Genomic DNA, 21,394 nt, shown 5'->3' with positions numbered 1-21,394 from the left:
TTGCACAACCACTTTACAATGGCAAGTTAATCTGGTCAAAGTGACCAATCAAAATGTTAGTATGTAGAACGCAGTAGTTTAGTAGTAAAGGGGTACAGTTTTTCTTTAATAAAGGTGCCTTGATTTAGACTGAAGGAGGTTGTCCATCCCAGAAAGTGATGGCATATCGCTAGAAAATCTTTCCGATAGACGGTGGTCCGACCTCTGGGACCCCAGCCAATCCTAAGAATTAATTGGGCCCCTTCAATGTTTTTCCTAGCACTGTGGTACTTTCGGCTGTAAAGGGAACTGCAGCACAGCTTCATTCACTTGAATGAAAAGGCATGGCTTGCCAAAGTGTGCAGAGAATACAGATGTAGCAGAGCTGAGTTTATCATGTTGCACAACTTCAAATCTAAAATTATGGTGCAGAAGAGAAAAGGTAAACTGACAAATTCAACTTTGTCATGTCTGTTTTTGATAAGCCAAAAATAATGTGTAGTGTATAAAGTTAATGTCAATTCGGAATGTTCGATAATGAAAACATGAATAAATGTCCTTATTGTTCAACATGTGTGTGACTAAGGTGTACAATGTACGAGGAACGTAATGGAAATGGGCAGCAAGCAACCACTTCATACAATAAGGACCTTCCACTGTTGTAGCACACGAGATACGGAACCTTAACAACATAATAGTAGCGGTCTGATAATAAGGAACAGACTATGCGCCATATCCTTTCATATGTGATTGAACCCATAGGGATCGCACAGAACACATATCTACTGCGGGCATCTTATGGTCAGTCTGGCGCAATCTGGTAATCCCAATTTCATGATCAATGACATTAAAAAACGAGTCTGTTTAGTTATCTTAATGACTTCTGATAAACTGTATACACTAGAGCAGTGTACCCCAACCTGTGGCTATCTGGCAGTCGCAAAACGACAACTCCCAGCATGCTTGGAGTTGTAGTTTTTCAAGCGTTGGCGCGCCACAGTCTGGGGAACACGACTCCAGAATATTAAAGTAAACTCATAAACCTAAAACATATTTCCTAACTGTATAAATACCCAACTCAGAATAATTCTAATATTTGACATTGTACTAAATAATGCTTTACTAGAATATCTGATCATTTATAGTGCAAAAAAAACTGTTTTAGTAATTAGTATAACAGATTTGAATGATTACCATAGCAAATAAAGGTCATTGGCAAAAAACGTCATCAAAATTTACGCATACCAGTGCCAGGCTGAGACATAGAAAGCATGGTAAAATTCATAAGCAATTTCCTTAATTTAAAAACGAAGAAAAAAATGCAGAATGTAATATATAATGTAAAGGTGACTTAATAATTACCACTAAAACAATAAAAAAAAATTCTCTTCCTTTGGTTAATATGCTAATTATTACTTACGGGTCTATAGCGACAGCAATTTATTGCCGCTTTTAATAAAAACGAAGCTCTGTCTACTTCGTATACAATAAAACGACTAATTTAACATAAAATACACATTTCTATGGTCAATATATAAAGTATACACAAGGTCATTTTATATGAAGAGCTAAACCCTAATAGTGCACATGGATTGTGCTGTCCAGTTTAAGGAACTGATCCCGGGGGCGGGACGACAATGATATTCAATGGATGCAAAACATTTTTTGCTGGATCGGTTGTAACGAGAAGATGTTGTTGCATTTCACAGTCTCTGTTAAGTAAATTTTTCATATATTCCATTATTTGGGTATTTTCTGTTTAATGGTCTTTAGAAAGTAACTTCAGTATAAATTCCAAGAAGTCAAAAGAAAAAGTTAAGATAAGATGTGTTTATCAAAATATCTTCTCTTCTGGATTAAGCAAGCTTCAGGTTAATGAAAGTTTAGAAACTATTTTAGAAAGTGCCTTTAATTTACAATATTACTGTACAAGTGGAGTCTATACCAAACAGCGAAGATAAACTAGATATAGGCGGCATTCGCACCAGTAATTTAAATATAAATACATCACATTCGGTATAGTCTCATACTCGGCATTGCACAATGGGTCCGTTAGACTCTACAATATATTTTTGTTAAGCATAGAAAATAAGTTCGGGTATCTGTCCTCCTTGCACCCCAGTGCCATTAGTGCTGTCTGACGAGCACTGAAACTGCACAGTTACTTTTCCGCACTGTACCTCAGTCATTCCTTCCTGTCCAAAGTAGCTCAACTCATTGCCATCCAGGACCACACTGGCCGTGTAGAAAGTATCTGGTTCGATTTGCACGGGGTACTCAAACCAGACAGGAAATGTGTTGCTGGATCCATCGGAAAAATATTTGCTTAGATTCTGTCCTAAAGTTACTCCTTGGCGTTTCAGTTCAATTTTTGCGCTATATTCAGCTGACCCGCAACTGGAGCCATAGAGGCCGAAACCTGCAATAAATACCCTTTTATCCACAGAGAACTGAATGCTGTCACAACGGCCCCTGTAGCGCCACTGGTTACTACGGTAGGCACATGACTGAAAGCGGTGGCATCTCTGAGGGACTAGACCCTTTCTGGTTTTGCTCACAAAATCTAAATCTGGTTTCTTAGCAGCTGTATACCAAAGAAAAATATCATTTGTTTCATTAAGAGTCAACACGCCAGACTGTGCCGCGCCATTGGCAAAATCGTCAAGTGCCATAGTTGGGATACGAATTAAGTACAGAGCTTTGCCTAAAACTTTTCTCTTGTTCTCTATAGTAGGGGTTAACTCTTGACGTTGACATTCGACTTCGGCCCAACAGAGAGCTGCCTCAAAGACGACTATTTCTTTGGCGTTTAAAGTCTCTCTTTTAAGGATACTTTCAAGTGTCTGAAAGTCAATGTCGCAAAAGCCTTCGCTTTTCAAAGCAAGTTCTGCTTGCGCATCAATCACTTCCCAACACCTCTGGGTCAGATCAGGTTCTTCAAACAGGCAGCTTTGCGAGAGAAGAACACAGGCATTCTTTGCACTTAAGCTGGTCTCTAGGAAGTTGACACAAGCTCTGGCCAGATGGGGTACGATATATTTTTTAGCAGCATACAGAGTTGCCAGAACCGTATCAGCAGCCAAGTCAATTTCATCACAATACAAATACCTGCACAAAAGAAAACAACATGTTACAAATAGGAAGTCCAAATAGATTGATTTTAGTCAATGGATCTAAGATTGGACAAATCCTCGAAGAAAAATAGACAAGAACGACACGCTATGCTTATACACGGTGCTGCCTATTAAAATATAGCGCGAGTACCCTGTAGAGACATATCATGCAGTCGATGGGGTAATACCACAGATTAAGACACTAGGTGCCCTAACCGATTATAAACTGAACCTCTCCCCCCCCAAAAATATGACTTGCGTAAACTGTACTTATGATAAAAAATTATTATTTGAACACTTTCCAGAAAAATTCAAAAAATCTGAAAATGTACTGCCATAACAAATATAACACATGTAGAATAAATTACAAATGTGGTAAAATGTGTATGGTGCAATGCCAACTCTAGTATAATACAATGAGTAAAAACAAAGCCCATGTAGCCAAAATGTGACTCAAGAAACATAATTTTTACATTGCCTTATATTCATGAAATCAAAGCACAGTCCTATAAATTTGGAGGCCCACACTATGTGCTTAGCACTGCAGCCTTTCACCACTAGGGTCCTGGGTACGAATCCAACAAGGGTAAACATCTACATGGAGTCTGTATCCTCTGACAGTGTCTGTGTGGATTTCCTCCACGTTCTCAGTTTTTCCCTAACACACACACACTAAGGGGGGATTTACACGAGCGTGTGCGTTTTTGCGCACGCAAAAAACGCTGCTTTTGCGTGCGCAAAAGGCACTTAACAGCTCCGTGTGTCATTGCATAGGATGTGCGGCTGCGTGATTTTCGCGCAGCCGTCATCATTATGACACTCCGTTTGGATGTTTGTAAACAGAAAAGCACGTGGTGCTTTTCTGTTTCCAAACATACTTTTGACTGCTGTTGCGCGAATCACGCACGTCCCACGGAAATGCTTCAATGGGTGCATGATGCGCGAAAAACGCAGAAATATAGAACATGTCGTGAGTTTTACGCAGCGGACTCACGCTGCGCAAAAATCACTGACAATCTGCACGGCCCCATAGACTACTATAGGTCCGTGCGAGGCGCGTGAAAACCACGCGCGTTGCATGGACGTATATCACGTTCGTGTAAATCCGCCCTAAGGGTATGTTCACACGCAAACTCAAAAACTTCTGAAAATACGGAGCTGTTTTCAGACGTTTTTGAAGGCACTCGCGATTCTCGCAGCGTTTTTTACGGCCGTGCACTTATTTTTCGCGGCCGTTTTTTTACGCGGTTGTTTTTAAAGACGTCCGCGCGAAAAAATTATCCGTCTGAACAGAACGCCGTTTTTTCCATTGCACTGGGCAGACGTTTGGAGGCGTTCTGCTTCTGATTTTTCGGGCGTTTACGGCCCGAAAAACGGCCGAAAATAGGCCGTGTGAACATACCTTTATAGGTTAATTGGCTTCTGACAAAACTGGCCAAAGTGTGTGTTTAAGATAGGGAAATAAGATTATGAGCCCCATTGGGGACAAGGATTTATACCAGTGGTGACAATTTCGGTACAGAGCTGCAGAATATGTTCACTATATAAGCAGCAGGAAATAAAAAAAATGATCATGCCACATAATAGTGATCACACCACTTAGCGGGGTTCCCCTGTTCTATTCTAAAATCAGACACAAAGCAAAGCAGTGACTCCTCCGGCACCCAATGGCTTCATAGTGCTTCTGTACACTACAGCGATAGTCAAGCGATCCAGGGCCATCATGCTGTAGAAAGGTCAATGTCATACTGCTGTAACCTTGCATTTGTACTCAATAGGCTACAATTTTAGCGGACTCCATCCTCATCATAACAGAAGGAACGTTTCCGACATGCCCGGTTTTCAGCTACTTTCACACCCAAATTGAGAACCGGTTTGTATTGCAGAAGTCTCACACTTTAAAATACATCATTTTTTGTATGCTCGGCGATCACGGATCTAGTTTCATGCACCATTTCCCTGTACTTGCTCTTACATATATAAAGCTGCCCTCTGCTTGCTGCATGGATATATTGGTGCAAGGGACAGAAATAAAAAAAATCTACTGCCCTAAAACCTAACACATCCGTATATCGCCAACATATTCTGCAACATTGTATGCCTCACCGATCACATACTGTATTACCTACAGAACATATGTTTTTTTCCCCATGTATTTTGCACTTATTGCATCACCATTTATCTGTGTTGACAACGAACGCATTTGCAATTTGCTTCTCAGCTACATCGGGATAAACACTGACAAGACAGGAGCGTCCAGACTTTATCATTTTATTATTCGTCTCGGAATATAGAAGTTCAGCGGAGAGAAATTCTGTAAAACAAACCTCAAACCAGTTTCCTGCAAAGTTAAAATAATGACTTTAATAAAGCTCGGAGTCTATGGTGAAGGGACATCCAGCGATTTGCTAATAGCGGCGGTGGCAGCAGAGTATTCGGAGGGATGGCGGCAATATTCTGCTAATTGAAGCTGCAGAGTGTATTGACATAAACAGACAAATTATTATAATGTAGGGATAAAGCTTACTTCAGCATTGCGAGGAAAGCAGCAGGTTCAACATCTGGTATACGGATTTCCTCTTTGTCCTCTGCAAGCTCTCCGTAAAACATTGCATGGAAGACTGAGCTCCCGACAGCTAGAACATACTGGTAATGAGGACCACAAGAGGGAAGGTGAGCAGATGTATATACTATTAGGGTCACTGTTTATTGCAGATGTTAAAAAGAAATACAAAATACATACTATAAAATAGATCAATATACAGATAGAGTAAACAATGTATACAGATGTGCAGAGGTGAGATTGCCTTCATTGTGATAATCATGTGTTTAACTAGTTTTCCAGGTAAATGCCTTGACTTAGCTCTGCTACATACACACACACACACACACACACACACACCTATATGATTGTATTAAGTTTTAGAAAACAAGACTTGGCTGTAACTTTCTTAATATCAAGAACAGCACTTCTTACCTTATGTCCCGGCAAGCTCTGAGTCCCACTTGGGGGTCCCACCACAAAATGCACATCTGCCATCAATTCATTATTGAACATCACAGAATTCCTAAAGGGTTAAAATGGATTAAATGAACATTGCAAACAAATTAACACCCCCCCCCCCTGTTAATTTACAGGCACAATGACTTGGTATAGGAAATCCATTCACTGTATAGAATATTCATGCATCAGGACACGTCAGTACAGTCCAGCGCTGCCTCACCTCTCTCGGATGCTGCCATAAAGTCCTTGCCAGTTTGGCGATGGGATAGTGTTATTGTTATTAAGATTTTGCTGGTGATATTGCTGCACGGAGTTGGAGTTGCTATTAGCTGGCTTCTTGCTCGGAAAGATCTCAGCAGCCATCTTCTTCTTCTTTCTGTTTTTTAAGGTAATTATTTCATAGCAAACTGGGGGTAACTTGCTGCTGCTACTGGAACTTGCCTTCTTGGGACCCTTTTTGGATCTATTCTTGACCGTTTCTGGAAGCATCAAGAAAAAAGTCAGACATTTCATGTTCTTTTCTTTGGCATCTACCATCAGTAATTTAGTTCATACAGCCCGGCAGCTAAAAAAAAAAAAGTAGAAAATCCCAGCAATCCAAATATATAATACACGAAAAAAAAAAAAAAGAAGAAAAAAGCAAAGACTTTTGCTCTATTGGCAGAAAGGTGACTTCAAGTTTGATCCAGCACTTGATGCGATAAATCTATTCCAAGCATGTCTCCTTATTTTATTCCCTTCAGACACAGCGCAGCTGGGCCACCTATTGTGCGGCAGCAGAGAGGAGAGTGCATATAGCCGTCTGCATTTCCTATAGTAAATTAGGTTAACAAGATCCGATCCTGCAATAAAGCAGAGACAGTCCGTACGCAGACTCAAGTCGTGTGCTGAATGGATCTGAAGAGAGTCGAGATTGCAGCTTTGCAGATGGTGTCAGACAGTCAATAGCTTTAAGCCAATAGCTGAAGCCACAGATAATGATTGGACCAAGTATCGCAGCAAGAGTGTTTGTAATATACATCGTCTCTCGGTGAAAGGGGAAATAGTATACAGTGGGGGCTTCTAGAAAATAGAGTCAGCTAGAAAAACGCAGCACAAGCTAAATTGCCTAGGGAAGCCTATGTGTTTAACCACATAGCTATTAGGGAAGAAATATCCATTCTATAATGCACTAGTATACATAAATCTCATACAATCGTGTGGATACAAGAAAAACAGATTAGTCCCCGTGTTTTACAAGGGACACGCTCGGCTTCGGAAATGTAGAGGAGGTCACTGCATTTGATTTAATCCATTCCGTTCCCAACTAACATAATGGGCTCTGACAGGACTTCCAAATTACTAAGCTGTGTTAATTAGGCCAATGGCTACGGCAGACATAAAAAAGGCGAAAAAGTGTGAATTTCTCCAAACAAGATGCACAGAGATAATAGAAACTGACACTTCTCCCCCCTCCCTCAACCCGATTACAGATTCGGCTTCTAAATTATTTTTGGGGAATACGGGGCATGCAGTCAAATTGCCACAAACAACCTTATTTCACGGATCAGAGTTGAATTGATTTTAAAGGCTGATGTCACATCTCTCCCCTACAATCAGTCTCAGCGGGGCACTGGTACTCAAAATGAATTATGTGCCATCATGTGAACGCTTTTATTCATGTATTATGAAGCAATGTTTCCTCTGGTGCCGCACTATTTCCCGTAATGTTAGAACGACACAGCTAGGATTATTTTACTATAAAGGAGAACATTTAGGCTTTATAACAGTCGGTTCTGTATTGCTGCACATTACCATATACACTGCATCACGGCAGCAGCCCCCATATGTACTGCTTTTTATAGCCGAGGAAAGCTCGTATTACGGCACAGCGACTGATCTCTTCCCAGGGAGTTCCCTGGTCGATTGCTTGCTGCGGAACAGCATCATGTGTGCTTGTTAACCCCTGGAGTCAGCCTCAGTCCAGGAACATTCCTATAATGTAGCGTTTGATAACCCAGAATATCTAATAATCCAGCACAGAATTGCAATATGTAGAAACACAAAACCAAAAGAAAACAGGACCAGTAGTGGGTATATAAATGATATACAAGTCAGTACCTAGAGGTGATACTCACCTGTTCTTTATTTCCCTTAGCACTTGCTGTTTGTCTGCTTTTTAACTCTGAAAATAGACTAATTACGCACACACAGCAGAATTGTGGCGGATTTTACATCCGGATTTGCGAGCTGAAAATCTGCAGCGGAATACAAATCTCATCCACACGCTGCGGAAAGTGCACAGATTTGTTGCAGATTTTCCCCAATAAGTTCCACAGCAAAGTTAGCAAATTGGGCCAATTAAAAAAAAAAGCTAAAAATAACCCCCCCCCCCCTCACCTTCCAAATCATACTATACTCACCTTCCAAATCTTCTGACGCTCACTTGGTAACCCTAGCCTTGTCTCCCGTCAGTCTCTGCATCCTGGCCTTTAGTGATATGTCGTATAGACACGTGACCGCTGCAGTGATCATATATGACGACAGAAACTCCTAGTCCAGGATACAGACACTGATGGGGGACCAGGTTAGCGTTACACCAAGGGAGCGGCAGAAGATTGGGAAGGCGAGTATACCAAGTTTTTTTTTTGGGGTAATCTGCAACTTGAAGCTGAAGATTTCCCTTGGTCTTCATCCAGATTAGCCACAGAGATTTTCTGCAGAAAATCTGGTACGCTTGGACGTACCCTTAGAGCAGACCTGTGATCGGAGACTACAGCTCTGCCTCTGCTGATTGGCTGCTGTGTATAAACACAAAAGTCAGTGTATGGAGAGATTATTTCCACTACAGCAACTATAGAATGATTACGAAGGGCAGAGAACTAAACCACCAGTGAGAAAATGGTGAGCATTAGGTAAGTGCCACACACATATACTGAGGCAAACGAGCTCTAGTAAGAGGGAGCCCAGAGGGTCGCTTTAACTGGTTGCTGAACACCGCCTGTATATAAAAACGACATTCACATACCCGACACTTCGGTAAAGTTTCTTGGGGACTTACTCACACAGCACAGCACGATCTCGCGAGATCACGCTGTGCTGTCATTCACAGAAACTTTACCGAAGTGTCGGGAGTGTGAATATACATCACGTCCTGGCTGGAGGCAATGTCTATTCACTCTTAAGACACTTCGGTAAAGTTAATGTGGGTGTATGTGACTGCACAGCGTGATCTCGGAGACCACGCTGTGTTGCGAGTACTGCTAAAAATGAATGTAGAGAAGTGTACGACGCTGATTGGTCACCGATTGGTCAGCGTCATACACTTCTCTTTACAACGACCAGTTGGTAAAAAAAAAAAAGTAAAAACACGCCCAGTTGTCTATTAAGAAACTAATTAGCATAAAACTAAAATTGTGCATAACTTGCTCAAAATTGATCGTTTTTTTAAAATAAAAACCACTGCTGTTATCTACATTACAGCGCCGGTCAGACTATGTAGGAGATCGGGCACTTATAATGTGGTAACAGAGCCTCTTTAACATATGAAAAAACTATAGCTCTACAAACATTCTCCATTTATTGAGAACTGGACTGTTTGGCTACACTCCCCCCATAACAGAGTTTTATTACAGAACTAGAACATTTGCTCTCCCACCAGATGTATTACCAATATACTATGAATATGGAAACATTTTAAGCACTGCTCTGAAGCGACCATCACCTGGCTTTTATTTTACGCTCTTGTTTTTTTTTAATCTTTACTCCTTGTTTATGAGTGCATTTGGTTTTCTAGCCTGTGTACACTAAGGAGAATGCAATTATTACATAGAGATGGCAATCCAAGTCATTCTTGTACATTGCATTGTATTTTAGTATTATCAGCGTTCTTATAAATGCATCACCATTGCATAAATACATGTCTTTTCTATGTACTGCTCCCTAAAACGGATAAAAATGATGCTTTAAAAAGAGAACAACAAAACCATGACTACAACTCCACCATTTCTATCACTAGCTGCATTACTAAAGGACTTCTGAATGGTCCTGGAATAATACAGATTATTTATGGCGGACAGTAAAATAGATGCATTCTGACTGAGGAGAGCCCACGAAACATAATTTTATCAAACACTCACGAGATGTTAAATACAGATGTCTAAAACCCATCAATAAAGGGTTAAGTATACAGCCCCTGAAGTGCAGTCCTTCATACCGTACATTAGTAATCGATCAATGATATAACTTATTCCCCTCACAAATCTGAAGTCCTTCTATTCAGAGATTTTCCACCCCTCCACTACAGTTTACATTACATTGCACTTACTGCATTGTGACCATTGATCAGACAGCCATGTTGTGTGTGTGGGCTGAGAGAAAATTTAGGAAAATTTTGCATGTGGATTAACCCCTTCAGGACACAGTCTGTTTTGGCCTCAAAGATGAAGCCGATTTTTTCAAATCGGACATGATTCACTATGTGGTAAAAAACTTGGAATGCTTTTACCCATCAAAGCGAGTCGGAGACAGTTTTCTCGTGACATATTGTACGTTAAGTTAGTGAAAACATTTTGTTGATAAAATCAATATTTATTTGTGAAAAACACCAAAATTTAGAAAAAATTTGCAAAAAATTTGAGTTTTTCGAAATTTAAATGTATCTGCTTGTAAAACAGATCGGAATACCACACAAAATACTTACTATTTCACACATCCCATATGTCTACTTTGTGTTTGCAGCGTTTTTTAAACGCTCTTTTCTTTTTCTAGGACGTTACAAGGCTTAGAACTTCAGCAGCAATTTCTCACATATTCAAGAAAATTTCAAAAGGCTATTTTTTCAGGAACCAGTTCAGTTGTGCAGTGGCTTTGAGGGGTCCATACAATACAAACCCCCATAAATCACCCCATTTTAAAAACTGCACCCCTCAAAGTATTCAAAACAGCATTAAGAAAGTTAACCCTTTAGGTGTTTCACAAGAATTAAAGCGAAGTAGGGGTGAAATTGACAAATTTCATTTGTTTTTGCAAAAAATCATATTTAATCTTTTTTTTTCTATAACACATTGCTTTACCGGAGAAACGCAACTCAATATTTATTGCCCAGATTCTGCAGTTTTTAGAAACATTTCACAAGTGTGAGTTTTTAGAAATTTTTCACAAGACATAAAGGACAAAAATACCCCAACATTTGAAAAGCAATTTATCCCGATTACGGTAATACCTCATATGTGGCAATAAACTGCTGTTTTGAACCATGGCAGGGCTCAGAAGGGAAAGAGCGCTATTTGGCTTTTGGAGTCCTGCGGGACCAAATCAGTGGAAAGCCCCAAAAGTGACCCCACTTGGGAAACTGCACCCCTGAAGGAATTTATCTAGGAGCATTTTGACCCCACAGGTTTTTTGACGAATTTAGTGGAATTAGGCCATGAAATTGAAAAGCTAAATTTTTTCTGATAAAACATGGACATTTTTAATTTTTACAAAGAATAAAAGGAGAAAAAGCACCCCAACATTTGAAAATAAATTTCTCCTGATTACAGCAATACCCCATAAGTGATCGTAAACTGCTGTTTGGACCCACGGCATGGCTCAGAATGGAAGGAGCACTATTTGAAGCTTAAATTTAGCTGGAATGGTTTTCAGGTGCCATGTCACATTTCAAAAACCCCTGCGGGGCCAAAACAGTAGTGGCCCCCAAAAGTGACCTCATTTGGGAAACTACAAACCTTAAGGAATCTATCTAGTGGTATAGTGAGCATTTAAGTCCCACAGGTCTTTTGCAGAATTTATTGGAATTAGGCCGTAAAACATAATAAACATTTTTGTCCACTATAAAGTTGAATTTTTTTAATTTTCACAAGGGATAAAGGAGAAAAAGCTGCCCAACATTTGTAAAGCAGTTTTTCCTGAGTACGGGAATACCCCACATGTGGTCATAAACTGCTATTTGAATGCAAAGCAAGGCTCTAAAGGGAAGGAGTGCAATTTGTTTTTTGGAGTGGAGGTTTTACTAAATTAGTTTCCACACACCATGTTGCATTGAGCTAAGGTACCAGTACAGTGGAACGCCCCGAAAAATTACCCCATTTTGGAAAATACATCCCTGAACAAAATTTATCTAGAGGTATTGTGAGCATTTTGCAGAAATTATTGCACAGTGGATTTTGCAGATTGAAAATTGCCCTTTGACATCTGTGACTAATATGTTGTGCTCAGCTCATGCCACTGAAAAGGCACACCCCATAAACTGTTAAGCGGGTTCTACAGAGTACAGTAATACCCTATATGTGGTCATAAACGCCTGTTTGGGCACACTGTCAGGCTCAAAACGAGCGCCATTTGGAGCGTAGATTTTGCTTGGTAGATTTGTTTTGGGTTTTACTAGTATTTCAACTTATAATGTGGGGGCACATGTAAGCAGTGTGGAGTACATCAGGGTATATGTAAGCTGTGCGGAGTACATCAGGGCATATGTAAGCTGTGCGCAGTACATCAGGGCATATGTAAGCTGTGCGCAGTACATCAGGGCATATGTAAGCTGTGCGCAGTACATCAGGGCATATGTAAGCTTGGCGGAGTACATCAGGGCATAATAGGATAATGTAGTAATGGGGTGAATGAGTAATAAAATGAATAATCCATGGATTGGTGTGGTTCGCTTTGAACCAATCCTTTATGCACTGCCCGGGTTTTTTGGGCATCGTAAAAAATATCTGTGCTCCAGTATTGCCTAACCTTTGACTTCTTCAGTAGCCATATAAGGCCCTAAAGTTTCCTCATCTCTGCTGCATCTACGGGGTCCACCTGTGGGGTCTAGCAAATGATGATGTGGGGTTTTTAGTGAAAAACTACTAGACCTAAAAAATTAGTCTGGGTCATCATGTAACATCATTGCGTTCTGAGTCATAACGTGTTATTTTTCCGTTGATGGAGCTGTGTGGAGGCGCGTTTTTTTGTAGAACGAGCTGTAATTCTTATTGGTTCCATTTTGGGGTACATGCAATTTTGTTCTTATCACTATTTAGTCCATTTTTTGGGAGACGAGGAAACCAAAAACAGCAATTCTAGCACTGTTTTGTATCTTCTTTTTTACAGCGTTCACCGTGCAGTATAAACATGTTATTTCATTCTGTGGGTCGATACGATTACAGCGACACCAAATTTATATAGTTTTTTCCTGTTTTACTACTTTCCCACAATAAAACTACTCTTTTCTAACAAAAATCATGTTTTAGTGTCGCCATTTTCTGACAGCCATAATTTTTTTATTTTTCAGTTGATATCGCTGTGGGAGGGCTTGTTTTTTTGCGTGACAAACTATAGTTTCCGTAAGTACCATCTTGGTGTACTTGTGACTTTTTATAAGAAAAATTCTGAGAAAAAGTAGTTTGATTTTGACTGTAAATTATTATTATTTTTTTAACAAACTTTATTTAACTGCTTTACATTTTTTTTTTAGTCCCACCTGGGGACTTCACTATGCGATCTGCTGATTGCATATATTATGCTTTGGTATACTTAGTATACCAAAGCATTATTGCATGTCAGTGTATTGCATGGCCTAACAGGCATTTTCTGAAGACAGACCTGGGGGTCTTTGTTAGGCCCCCGGCTGCCATGGAAACCCGACGGCGACCCGCGATTTCTTTGGTGACATTAGCAATGTTTCCGTCACCATTGATATCATTGGTGACTGAAACGGAAGCTGTGGTTTCACTTTCACTTTCCGTTGCAGGGTTCACCCGACGGAAACCTCTGACGGAACCCCGGAACGGAAAGCGAACGGTGATGTGAACAGGCCCTTATGTAGTGCAGTGTATTGTAACTGTCATTTTCCATCTGACAGTTAGCTAATTAGGTCCTGCTTTGGGCATCACCTAATAGGCTTCCGTACCCGGCAGCCAGGAAGCCGTTGCTAGGCTTCCTGGTTGCCATAGCAACCATCACCACCCACGATCTGTCGTGGGGGGGGGCGGGTACAGAGGGAGCCCCCACTCTCTCTGTCAACCACTTCAATGTGGCGGACGACATTGACCACCGCATTGGTGGGGTTAACCGGCGGAGATTGGTGGTAACTGCCACTGCCGCCGTTGCAGTGGGATGTCAGCTGTATATTACAGCTGTCATCCGCTGAAGATGAAACAGGCACAGCTCCTGTGCCTGCTTCATTTTCATGACAGAACTGGTATGTCGTATTGCGGGAAGCTGCTTGTTATGCCGACGTACCAGACCCGTCATTTTGCGAGAAGGGGTTAACTATAACTGGACTTCAGTCTACTTCCAAATAGTATATAAAAGTATATACAATGTTAAACCAGAACATTAAAACCACCTGTCTAACATTGTGTAGGACCCCCTCGTGCCACCAATACAGCTTTGACCAGTCAAGGCATGGACTCCACAAGACCTTTGAAGGTGTCCTGTAGTATCTGTCCTGTGGTTTGTGGCACCAAGACGTTAACAGCAAATCCTTTAAGTCCTGTAAGTTGTAAGATACGGCCTCCATGGATCGGAAATTTTTCCAGCACATCCTAAAGATGCTTAAACAGACTGAGATCTGGGGAATTTAGAGGCCAAGTCAACACCTTGAACTCTTTTTCATGCTCCTCAAATCATTCCTGAACAATGTTTGCAGTGTGACAGGACACATTATCCTGCTGAAAGAGGCCACTGCCATTAGGGAATACTGTTGCCATGAAGGGGTGTACTTGGTGTGCAACAATGTTCAATCTTCCCTTGGACCACTTTAGTAGGTACTAACCACTGCATACCGGGATCGCCCCACAAAAGCGGTCATTTTGGAGTTGCTGAACCAGTCGTCTAGCCATCATAAGTTGGCCCTTGTCAAAGTTGCTCAGATCCTCAGGGTCTATTCACATGGTACGATAAAAATGTGGTCACGTTTCCCAAAAAATGATGCAGTTTTTGGGAAATTTTGGGGTAATTGCGGCAATAAGCCACAATTTGGCTGCACCGTGAGAATATACCCTTTAGCTTGCTTTTTGCCGAATATATCGCACTCCTTGGCAGGCGCTGTTGTAATTAGAATCAACATTATTCACATCACCTGTTACTGGTTTTAATGTTATGGCTCAACTGTGTATATATTAATATGGAGAATAATGTGGACAGGAACATGGATCTTAAAGGGGTTCAATAGCTGATGGGTTTGCGTCCAACTCCCGGGAAACCCGCCGATCAGCTGTTTTGAAGGAGCCGCATAGCTGCTTTCCCTTCATTTCTTCTTGCTCTCTGTGAATCTTCAACATGCATTTAGTGGCGATTCACAGGTATTGCAGCCTTTTCACCCATTAAAGTGCTGTGGCCCCTTCAAAACAGCTGATCTGCAGGGGTCCCAGGAGTCGGACCCCGATCCATCAGCCATTGGTGGACTATCCTGAGGATAGGCCATCAATTTTTATCGGCTGGAAAACCTCTTTAAATATGTCCTGTGTCTTAAAGGGGTTTCCAGGACTTAAACAACAATGGCCTATCCTTAGAATAGGCCATTAATGTTTTATTGGTGGGAATACGATCCCCGTGACCCTCATTATCAGCAGACTGAAGACACCATCATGCTTCAGTGAGTGGCACAGCCTGTTCATTGTTTACACAGATGCAGGCTGTTCCTTGTACTGCAGCTCAGTGCCATTTATTTTAAATCTGTGTCGGACCCCCACCGATCATATACTATTTTGTAGATAGGTCATCAGTTGTCCGTGCCTGGACAACCCCTTTAACAATAAGACAGTATGAAGTAAGCTCCCATGCGCCCTCTAGTAGCAGAAAAGCCATGAACCGTCACTACGACCAAATTCCTAAAAAAATAATTGTGGATTGTGGTAGCCGGGAAGATGCTGCCAGTGTTTAGTTCCCTAACTTGAGGTGCCCATATCTCACAACCGGAGACCTTGAAAAAAATGGTGAGGACTTGAAATACAAAGTATATTAGGAAGCTGCAGAACTTTTTATAATACAATTACTAGTTTTCATTCACATAAAGCAGGAAAAGGTCACAAGCATTAACACAGACATTTTATCTCGGACAACCCCTTTAATAATACATCATGGATTGGCCTAAATGAAGCCACCATGGCCTAGTTACGTCATGGTGACCGCACGGGCACAGAAGTTGTGCCCAATCAATCACCACAGGAGCCCGGCATTGACTAAGGGTATGTTCACACGGCCTATTTACGGACGTAATTCGGCCGTTTTGGCCCCGAATTACGTCTGAAAATAGCGCCTCAATAGCGCTGACAAACATCTGCCCATTGAAAGCAATGGGCAGACGTTTGTCTGTTCACACGAGGCGTATATTTACGCGCCGCTGTCAAATGACGGCGCGTAACTAGACGCCCGCGTCAAAGAAGTGACCTGTCACTTCTTTGGCCGTAATTGGAGCCGCTATTCATTGACTCCAATGAATAGCAGCGCTAATTACGGCCGTAATTGACGTGGCGTTCAAGCGCCTGCACATGCCGGTACGGCTGAAATTACGGGGATGTTTTCAGGCTGAAACATCCCCGTAATTTCAGCCGTTACGGACCCCCGCCGTGTGAACATACCCTAACAGTCAGGCTCCCGCAGCAACAGTTGGATTTCGAGATAACCCCTATCCTAGCCATATAACCCCTTAAATGCTGCGTTCAATGATGTTTCCTGCCATGTGACTGTTGAAGCCACAGTGAAACATCGCTATGGGAGCACCAGGGGAGTTAAGTATTGCCTTTTTTTTTTTTTAAGTGGAAATATGTTTTTTCCCCCAACTTGCAATTTTTGCTGCAAAGTCGCAGTTTATTTTTTGCGGAATTTCACCTCCCATTGAACTTAATGGAAAAATTCTGCTACAAATATGCCAACACTTTGCGGCATTGACATGCTGCGGATTATAAAATCTGCAGACATTTTCAGCAGCGTGTGGGTGAGATTTTTAAAATTCCCATCTACTTTGCTGCTACTGTAATAAACTGCGGATTTAAATTGATTGAACATAGCCTAAGAAAAACATACAAATTTGGCATCACCGTAATCATACCTATCCTTAAGGCTGCCATCGAGGTACCTGCATATGCATGCAATTTCACACAGAGATTTATTTTCTGTCAGATACCATACAAATCCAACAGAAATAAATGATGGCACGTTCCATCAGGCTATGTATGTACGGAGGTCTGCCCCCCCTCAGAAGCTTTGCCAAAGACAGGGAGTCCGACGGAGCCCATGCAGCAATACATGGAGGCTGTGCGGCTCTGTAGTATGGAATTGTAGTAAGGAGTTGTACGCCGTCCGTGCATTGCAATATAGGCTCCATACAAGGATGCATGAGAATATAATCTGACATCCAATGGTCCAGCACCTTTAAATGTCAGGGTTGTCATAGCAGCCTAATAAAGGTCCCCATGACTACCAGCTTTCTGCTCCTGTTAAAGGGGTTATCCAGGGACCAAAAATTGCATTGCAATAATATATTTGTGTGAAAATAAGTAACTTCCTAATACACTTTAATTAAAAATTCTGTGCTAAATGGTGCAGTTCAAACCTCATGAATTATTCAGGAAGTGCTGGAGCTTTTCTAATAATGATGACGCTCCGACACGGCCCCATGTGACTGAGCTCTTGCTTCATGTGCTGTTCGTGAACACGACCGCAAGGGGCTGTCACATTGCCTATTGCTTGAGTCCCGAGCAGAGCATCAGCTAGCGCTTTGCTTGTGACTCCAGCACTGCTCCCGACGTCCATATTTGGTCAATTCAGGGGTTTCCTATCGCTGGAGTTCCCGAGCAGAGAATCAGCTGATGATCTGCCTGGGGACTCCATAACTTCTGCCCACATCACTGTCAAGGCTTATTCAGACGAACGTGTAATAAATCCGTGCAACGCGCGTGATTTTCACGCGCCTCGCACGGACCTATATTAGTCTATGGTGGCATGCAGACTGTCCGTGAGTTTCATGCAGCGTGTGTCCGCTGCGTAAAACTCACGACATGTCCTATATTTGTGCGTTTTTTGCGCATCACGCACCCATTGAAGTCAATGGGTGCGTGAAAATCACGCGCAGCAAACGGAAGCACTTCCATGTGACGCGTGTGATTCGCGCAACAGCAGTAAAAACTTTGAATGAAAACAGAAAAGCACCACGTGCTCTTCTGTTTACAAACAAACAGAGTGTCATAATGATGGCGGCTGCGCGAAAATCACGCAGCCACACATCACACGGAGCTGACACACGGAGCAGTTATGGTCCTTTTGCACGCGCAAAACACACACGCTCGTGTGAATCTGGCCTCACTGTCCATATATGGACAAGGAAGTCGGTAGCAGTACTGGAGTCCCCGAGCATCAGCTATTAGAAAAGCTCCAGCACTTCCGGAATAATTCATGAGGTTTGACCTGCACCATTTAGTACAGAATTTTTAATGAAAGTATATTAGTAAGTTACTTCGCTTCAAATATATTATTGCAATGCAATTTTTGGTACCCGGAAAACCCCTTTAAGCCCTTCCAGATGCAGAGCTTAATAGGAGTCTGTAAAAATGACAAGACACGGAAATACATAAGTATTGCAGTATATCGTGCAAGCGCTCGAACGATCGCTTGTTCAAGTCCCCTAGGGGGAGTGGGGCCAAGAAAAAAAATAAATAAAAAAAAAAGGGTTAAAAAGCTAGTTTTTATTAATGTACAAAACACACACATTAAAGAAAAAAAAAATTCCCATTTTTTTAGAACTAATGTGAAAAAGGAAAAAAAAAATAATTTTGTAATACATCCGTAAGTCTAAACTATTACATTATAACATTAAACTCCATAAAGAAATAAAAATGCTTAGCTCCCCCAAAAAATGTAATCGAAAGACATTAAAACGTCCAATAGCAAAAGCTCTTCCGAAAAAACAAGCGCTCACACCGCTCTATCGATGGAAAAAGAAAACCTTTGTGGCTCTCAGAATACGGCGATACAAATAGATTTTTCTCATTAGAGGTGGTAAAACAGAACAAAAAAACGTTATTAACTTGGTGTCGCTGGAATTGTATCGACCCGCTAAATAAAGTGAAGCTGTTTTTACTGCACAGTAAATTGTATAATCAGAACCCAAGAAACAGGTTTTTTTATTCCAATTCCACAAATCATTTTTTCTCAGTTTCCCGGTACATTATCTGTTACTTTGAATGGCGCCATTAAAAACTACAACTCATTTTGCAAACTACAAGTCCTCCAGTGATAATCCATTAGGAAGCTCAGCTAAGGAATATTTTTTTTTTTTTTTTTGGGGGGGGGGGTCCTTATTTTAATATGTAGTTTTAAGTAGGTTTCAATGAAAGGCGCATAATCCAGAATATTTTGTATATGCTGGATTAAAGGAAATCACATTATTTTTTTCTTCTTTATGGCGGTAAAAAAGCTTTGCATTTACTTTTGGATAATCTTCACTATTAGGTGGCAATTCCCTACCGTAGTGTGTATAAATATATATGTATAGCGCTATCGTGATACTATATAATAGGGAATGCATTCATATAGGTTGTAGAACTACAAGTGACAGCAGCCCCGGCTACACACATGATGATCACTATCACTATACCCAGGGCACTGAAACAACAACACACAATAGTAATCGCCTCCAGTGACAGCTCAAGGCAAGAATCAGATCCCTGTGACCCGGCCATGTTGATGCCGCAGCCTAGTAAACCCTCCGCTATGAGAACACATGAACTCCCAGCCCTGAATGGAGATGATTGTGTACGAGTCTCCTACCTCTCCCCCTGTGCAGCCTGTACGGCGCCGCTCGGTTACCGATAGATCAGAAGTACCGGAAACGGAGACTCGGTCACCCAGCAAAACAGTTCTCCGCCACAAGTTCCGCCCACTTAACGACTCAGCTCCAATAGGTGAATGGTGAGCTCGCAGCAGCCAATCAGATCGCAGCTATCCACTGCACCTAGTGAGGGGACGGGTGAGAGGGGAACCGTGATTGGCTGGTGATGTGATGGTCGTAGTAAGAATGGAACTCGGGGAGGAGAAAGGAAGAGGTCACGGGAGTGAGCGGGAGCCGGGAATGTTTGCCGGTGTTGTTTAAGAAAGTAGCAGAATATAGAGGGAAAATAACAAATAAAGCTTCACAAGGAAAACAGGTTCTATCATAGTGTAGGTAATAAAATTATTTAAAGGGTAACTTTAAAAACTGAAAGTAAGAGAGTCAGACTCCCGACGTATTAGAACGTTAGATGGCAGCAGTTCCCCCCTATCCCAACTCCTTCAGGACCTTGCATGTAAAGTATCAGGACCATTTTTTGGCAGTAATTTAACCCCTTAGTGACCAGCCTAGTTTAAACCTTGATGATGAAGCTATTTTTTTTAATTTTTCCATCGTCGCATTCCAAGAGCTATAACTTTTTTATATTTTTGCCTCAACATAACTGTAAAAGGTCATGTTTTTTTGCAGGAAAAGTTGTATTTTTTAATAGCACGTTTTGGGGTATATATCATTTATTGATTAACTTTTATTGAGGGTAACAGAAAAAAAAAACAGCAATTTCGTCACTCTTTTTTTGCGTCCTTAATTTACGCCGTTTACCGTGTGGTATAAATAACATAACTTCATTTAGCGGGTCGTTACGATTGCGTCGATCCCAAATTCAAATTTATATAGTTTTTTTTATGTTTCACTATTTTTACACAGTAAAAACACAGTTTTTTCAAAATTATTTGGTTTTGTGTCTCCATATTAGAAGAGCCATAACTTTTTTATTTTTAAGCCAATGCAGCTGTATGAGGGCTTTTTTTTATTATTGCGGGACGACTTGTATTTTTTATCGGTATCATTGTGGAGTACATGCGACTTTTTGATCACTTTTTATCACATTTTTTCGGGCAGGATGCACAGAAAACAGCAATTCTGGCATTGTTTTTTATTTTCATGTTTTACAGCGTTCGCCAAGTGGGTTAAATAACAATAGCTTTATAGTTGGGGTCGTTACGGATGCGGCGAGACCAAATATGTGTAACTTTTTTACTTAGTTTTTCATAATAAAGCATTAAGGTAAAAAGTGGGTTTTTAATTTTTTTTTCTTTAATTTATTTAACTTTAATAAACTTTTTTTATGATTTCCACTAGGGGACATTACTGTGCGATCGTTTGATCGCTTTTATAATACACTGCAATACTTCTGTATTGCAGCGTATTATTGCCTGTCAGTGTAAAACTGACAGCCACCTTCTAGGTCAATCCTCTGGCATGGCCCAGCAGGCATTAACTAGAGGCAGACCTGGGGGCCTTTCTAAGGTCCCCAGATGCCATAGAAAGCACTGACACCCT

The 21,394-nt window shown here is 41.2% G+C and overlaps 1 protein-coding gene across 2 annotated transcripts; it reads right to left on the bottom strand.

Moving 5' to 3' along the window:
- Positions 1 to 1,351: 1,351 nt before the first annotated feature.
- BTBD3 (BTB domain containing 3) lies at positions 1,352 to 19,941 on the bottom strand. 2 transcript variants are annotated; one of them, XM_075863086.1, is made up of 5 exons: positions 19,834 to 19,941; positions 6,317 to 6,575; positions 6,070 to 6,160; positions 5,620 to 5,738; positions 1,352 to 3,087 (listed from the first exon to the last, which is right to left on the bottom strand). In XM_075863086.1, exons 2-5 carry the CDS (start codon positions 6,457 to 6,459, stop codon positions 2,055 to 2,057), a joined length of 1,386 nt encoding a protein of 461 aa, XP_075719201.1. In that variant the 5' UTR covers positions 6,460 to 6,575; positions 19,834 to 19,941; the 3' UTR covers positions 1,352 to 2,054. The 2 variants fall into 2 exon arrangements, with proteins under 2 accessions (XP_075719201.1, XP_075719200.1); XM_075863085.1 differs by lacking the exon at positions 19,834 to 19,941 and having other exon boundaries at positions 6,317 to 7,307.
- Positions 19,942 to 21,394: the final 1,453 nt, after the last annotated feature.

The sequence above is a fragment of the Rhinoderma darwinii genome, chromosome 4 (genome assembly GCF_050947455.1).
Source record: "Rhinoderma darwinii isolate aRhiDar2 chromosome 4, aRhiDar2.hap1, whole genome shotgun sequence".
NCBI lineage: Eukaryota > Metazoa > Chordata > Amphibia > Anura > Rhinodermatidae > Rhinoderma > Rhinoderma darwinii.
The sequence above is the reverse complement of the archived record's forward strand: the minus strand, read 5'-3'. Positions and strand labels throughout refer to the sequence as shown.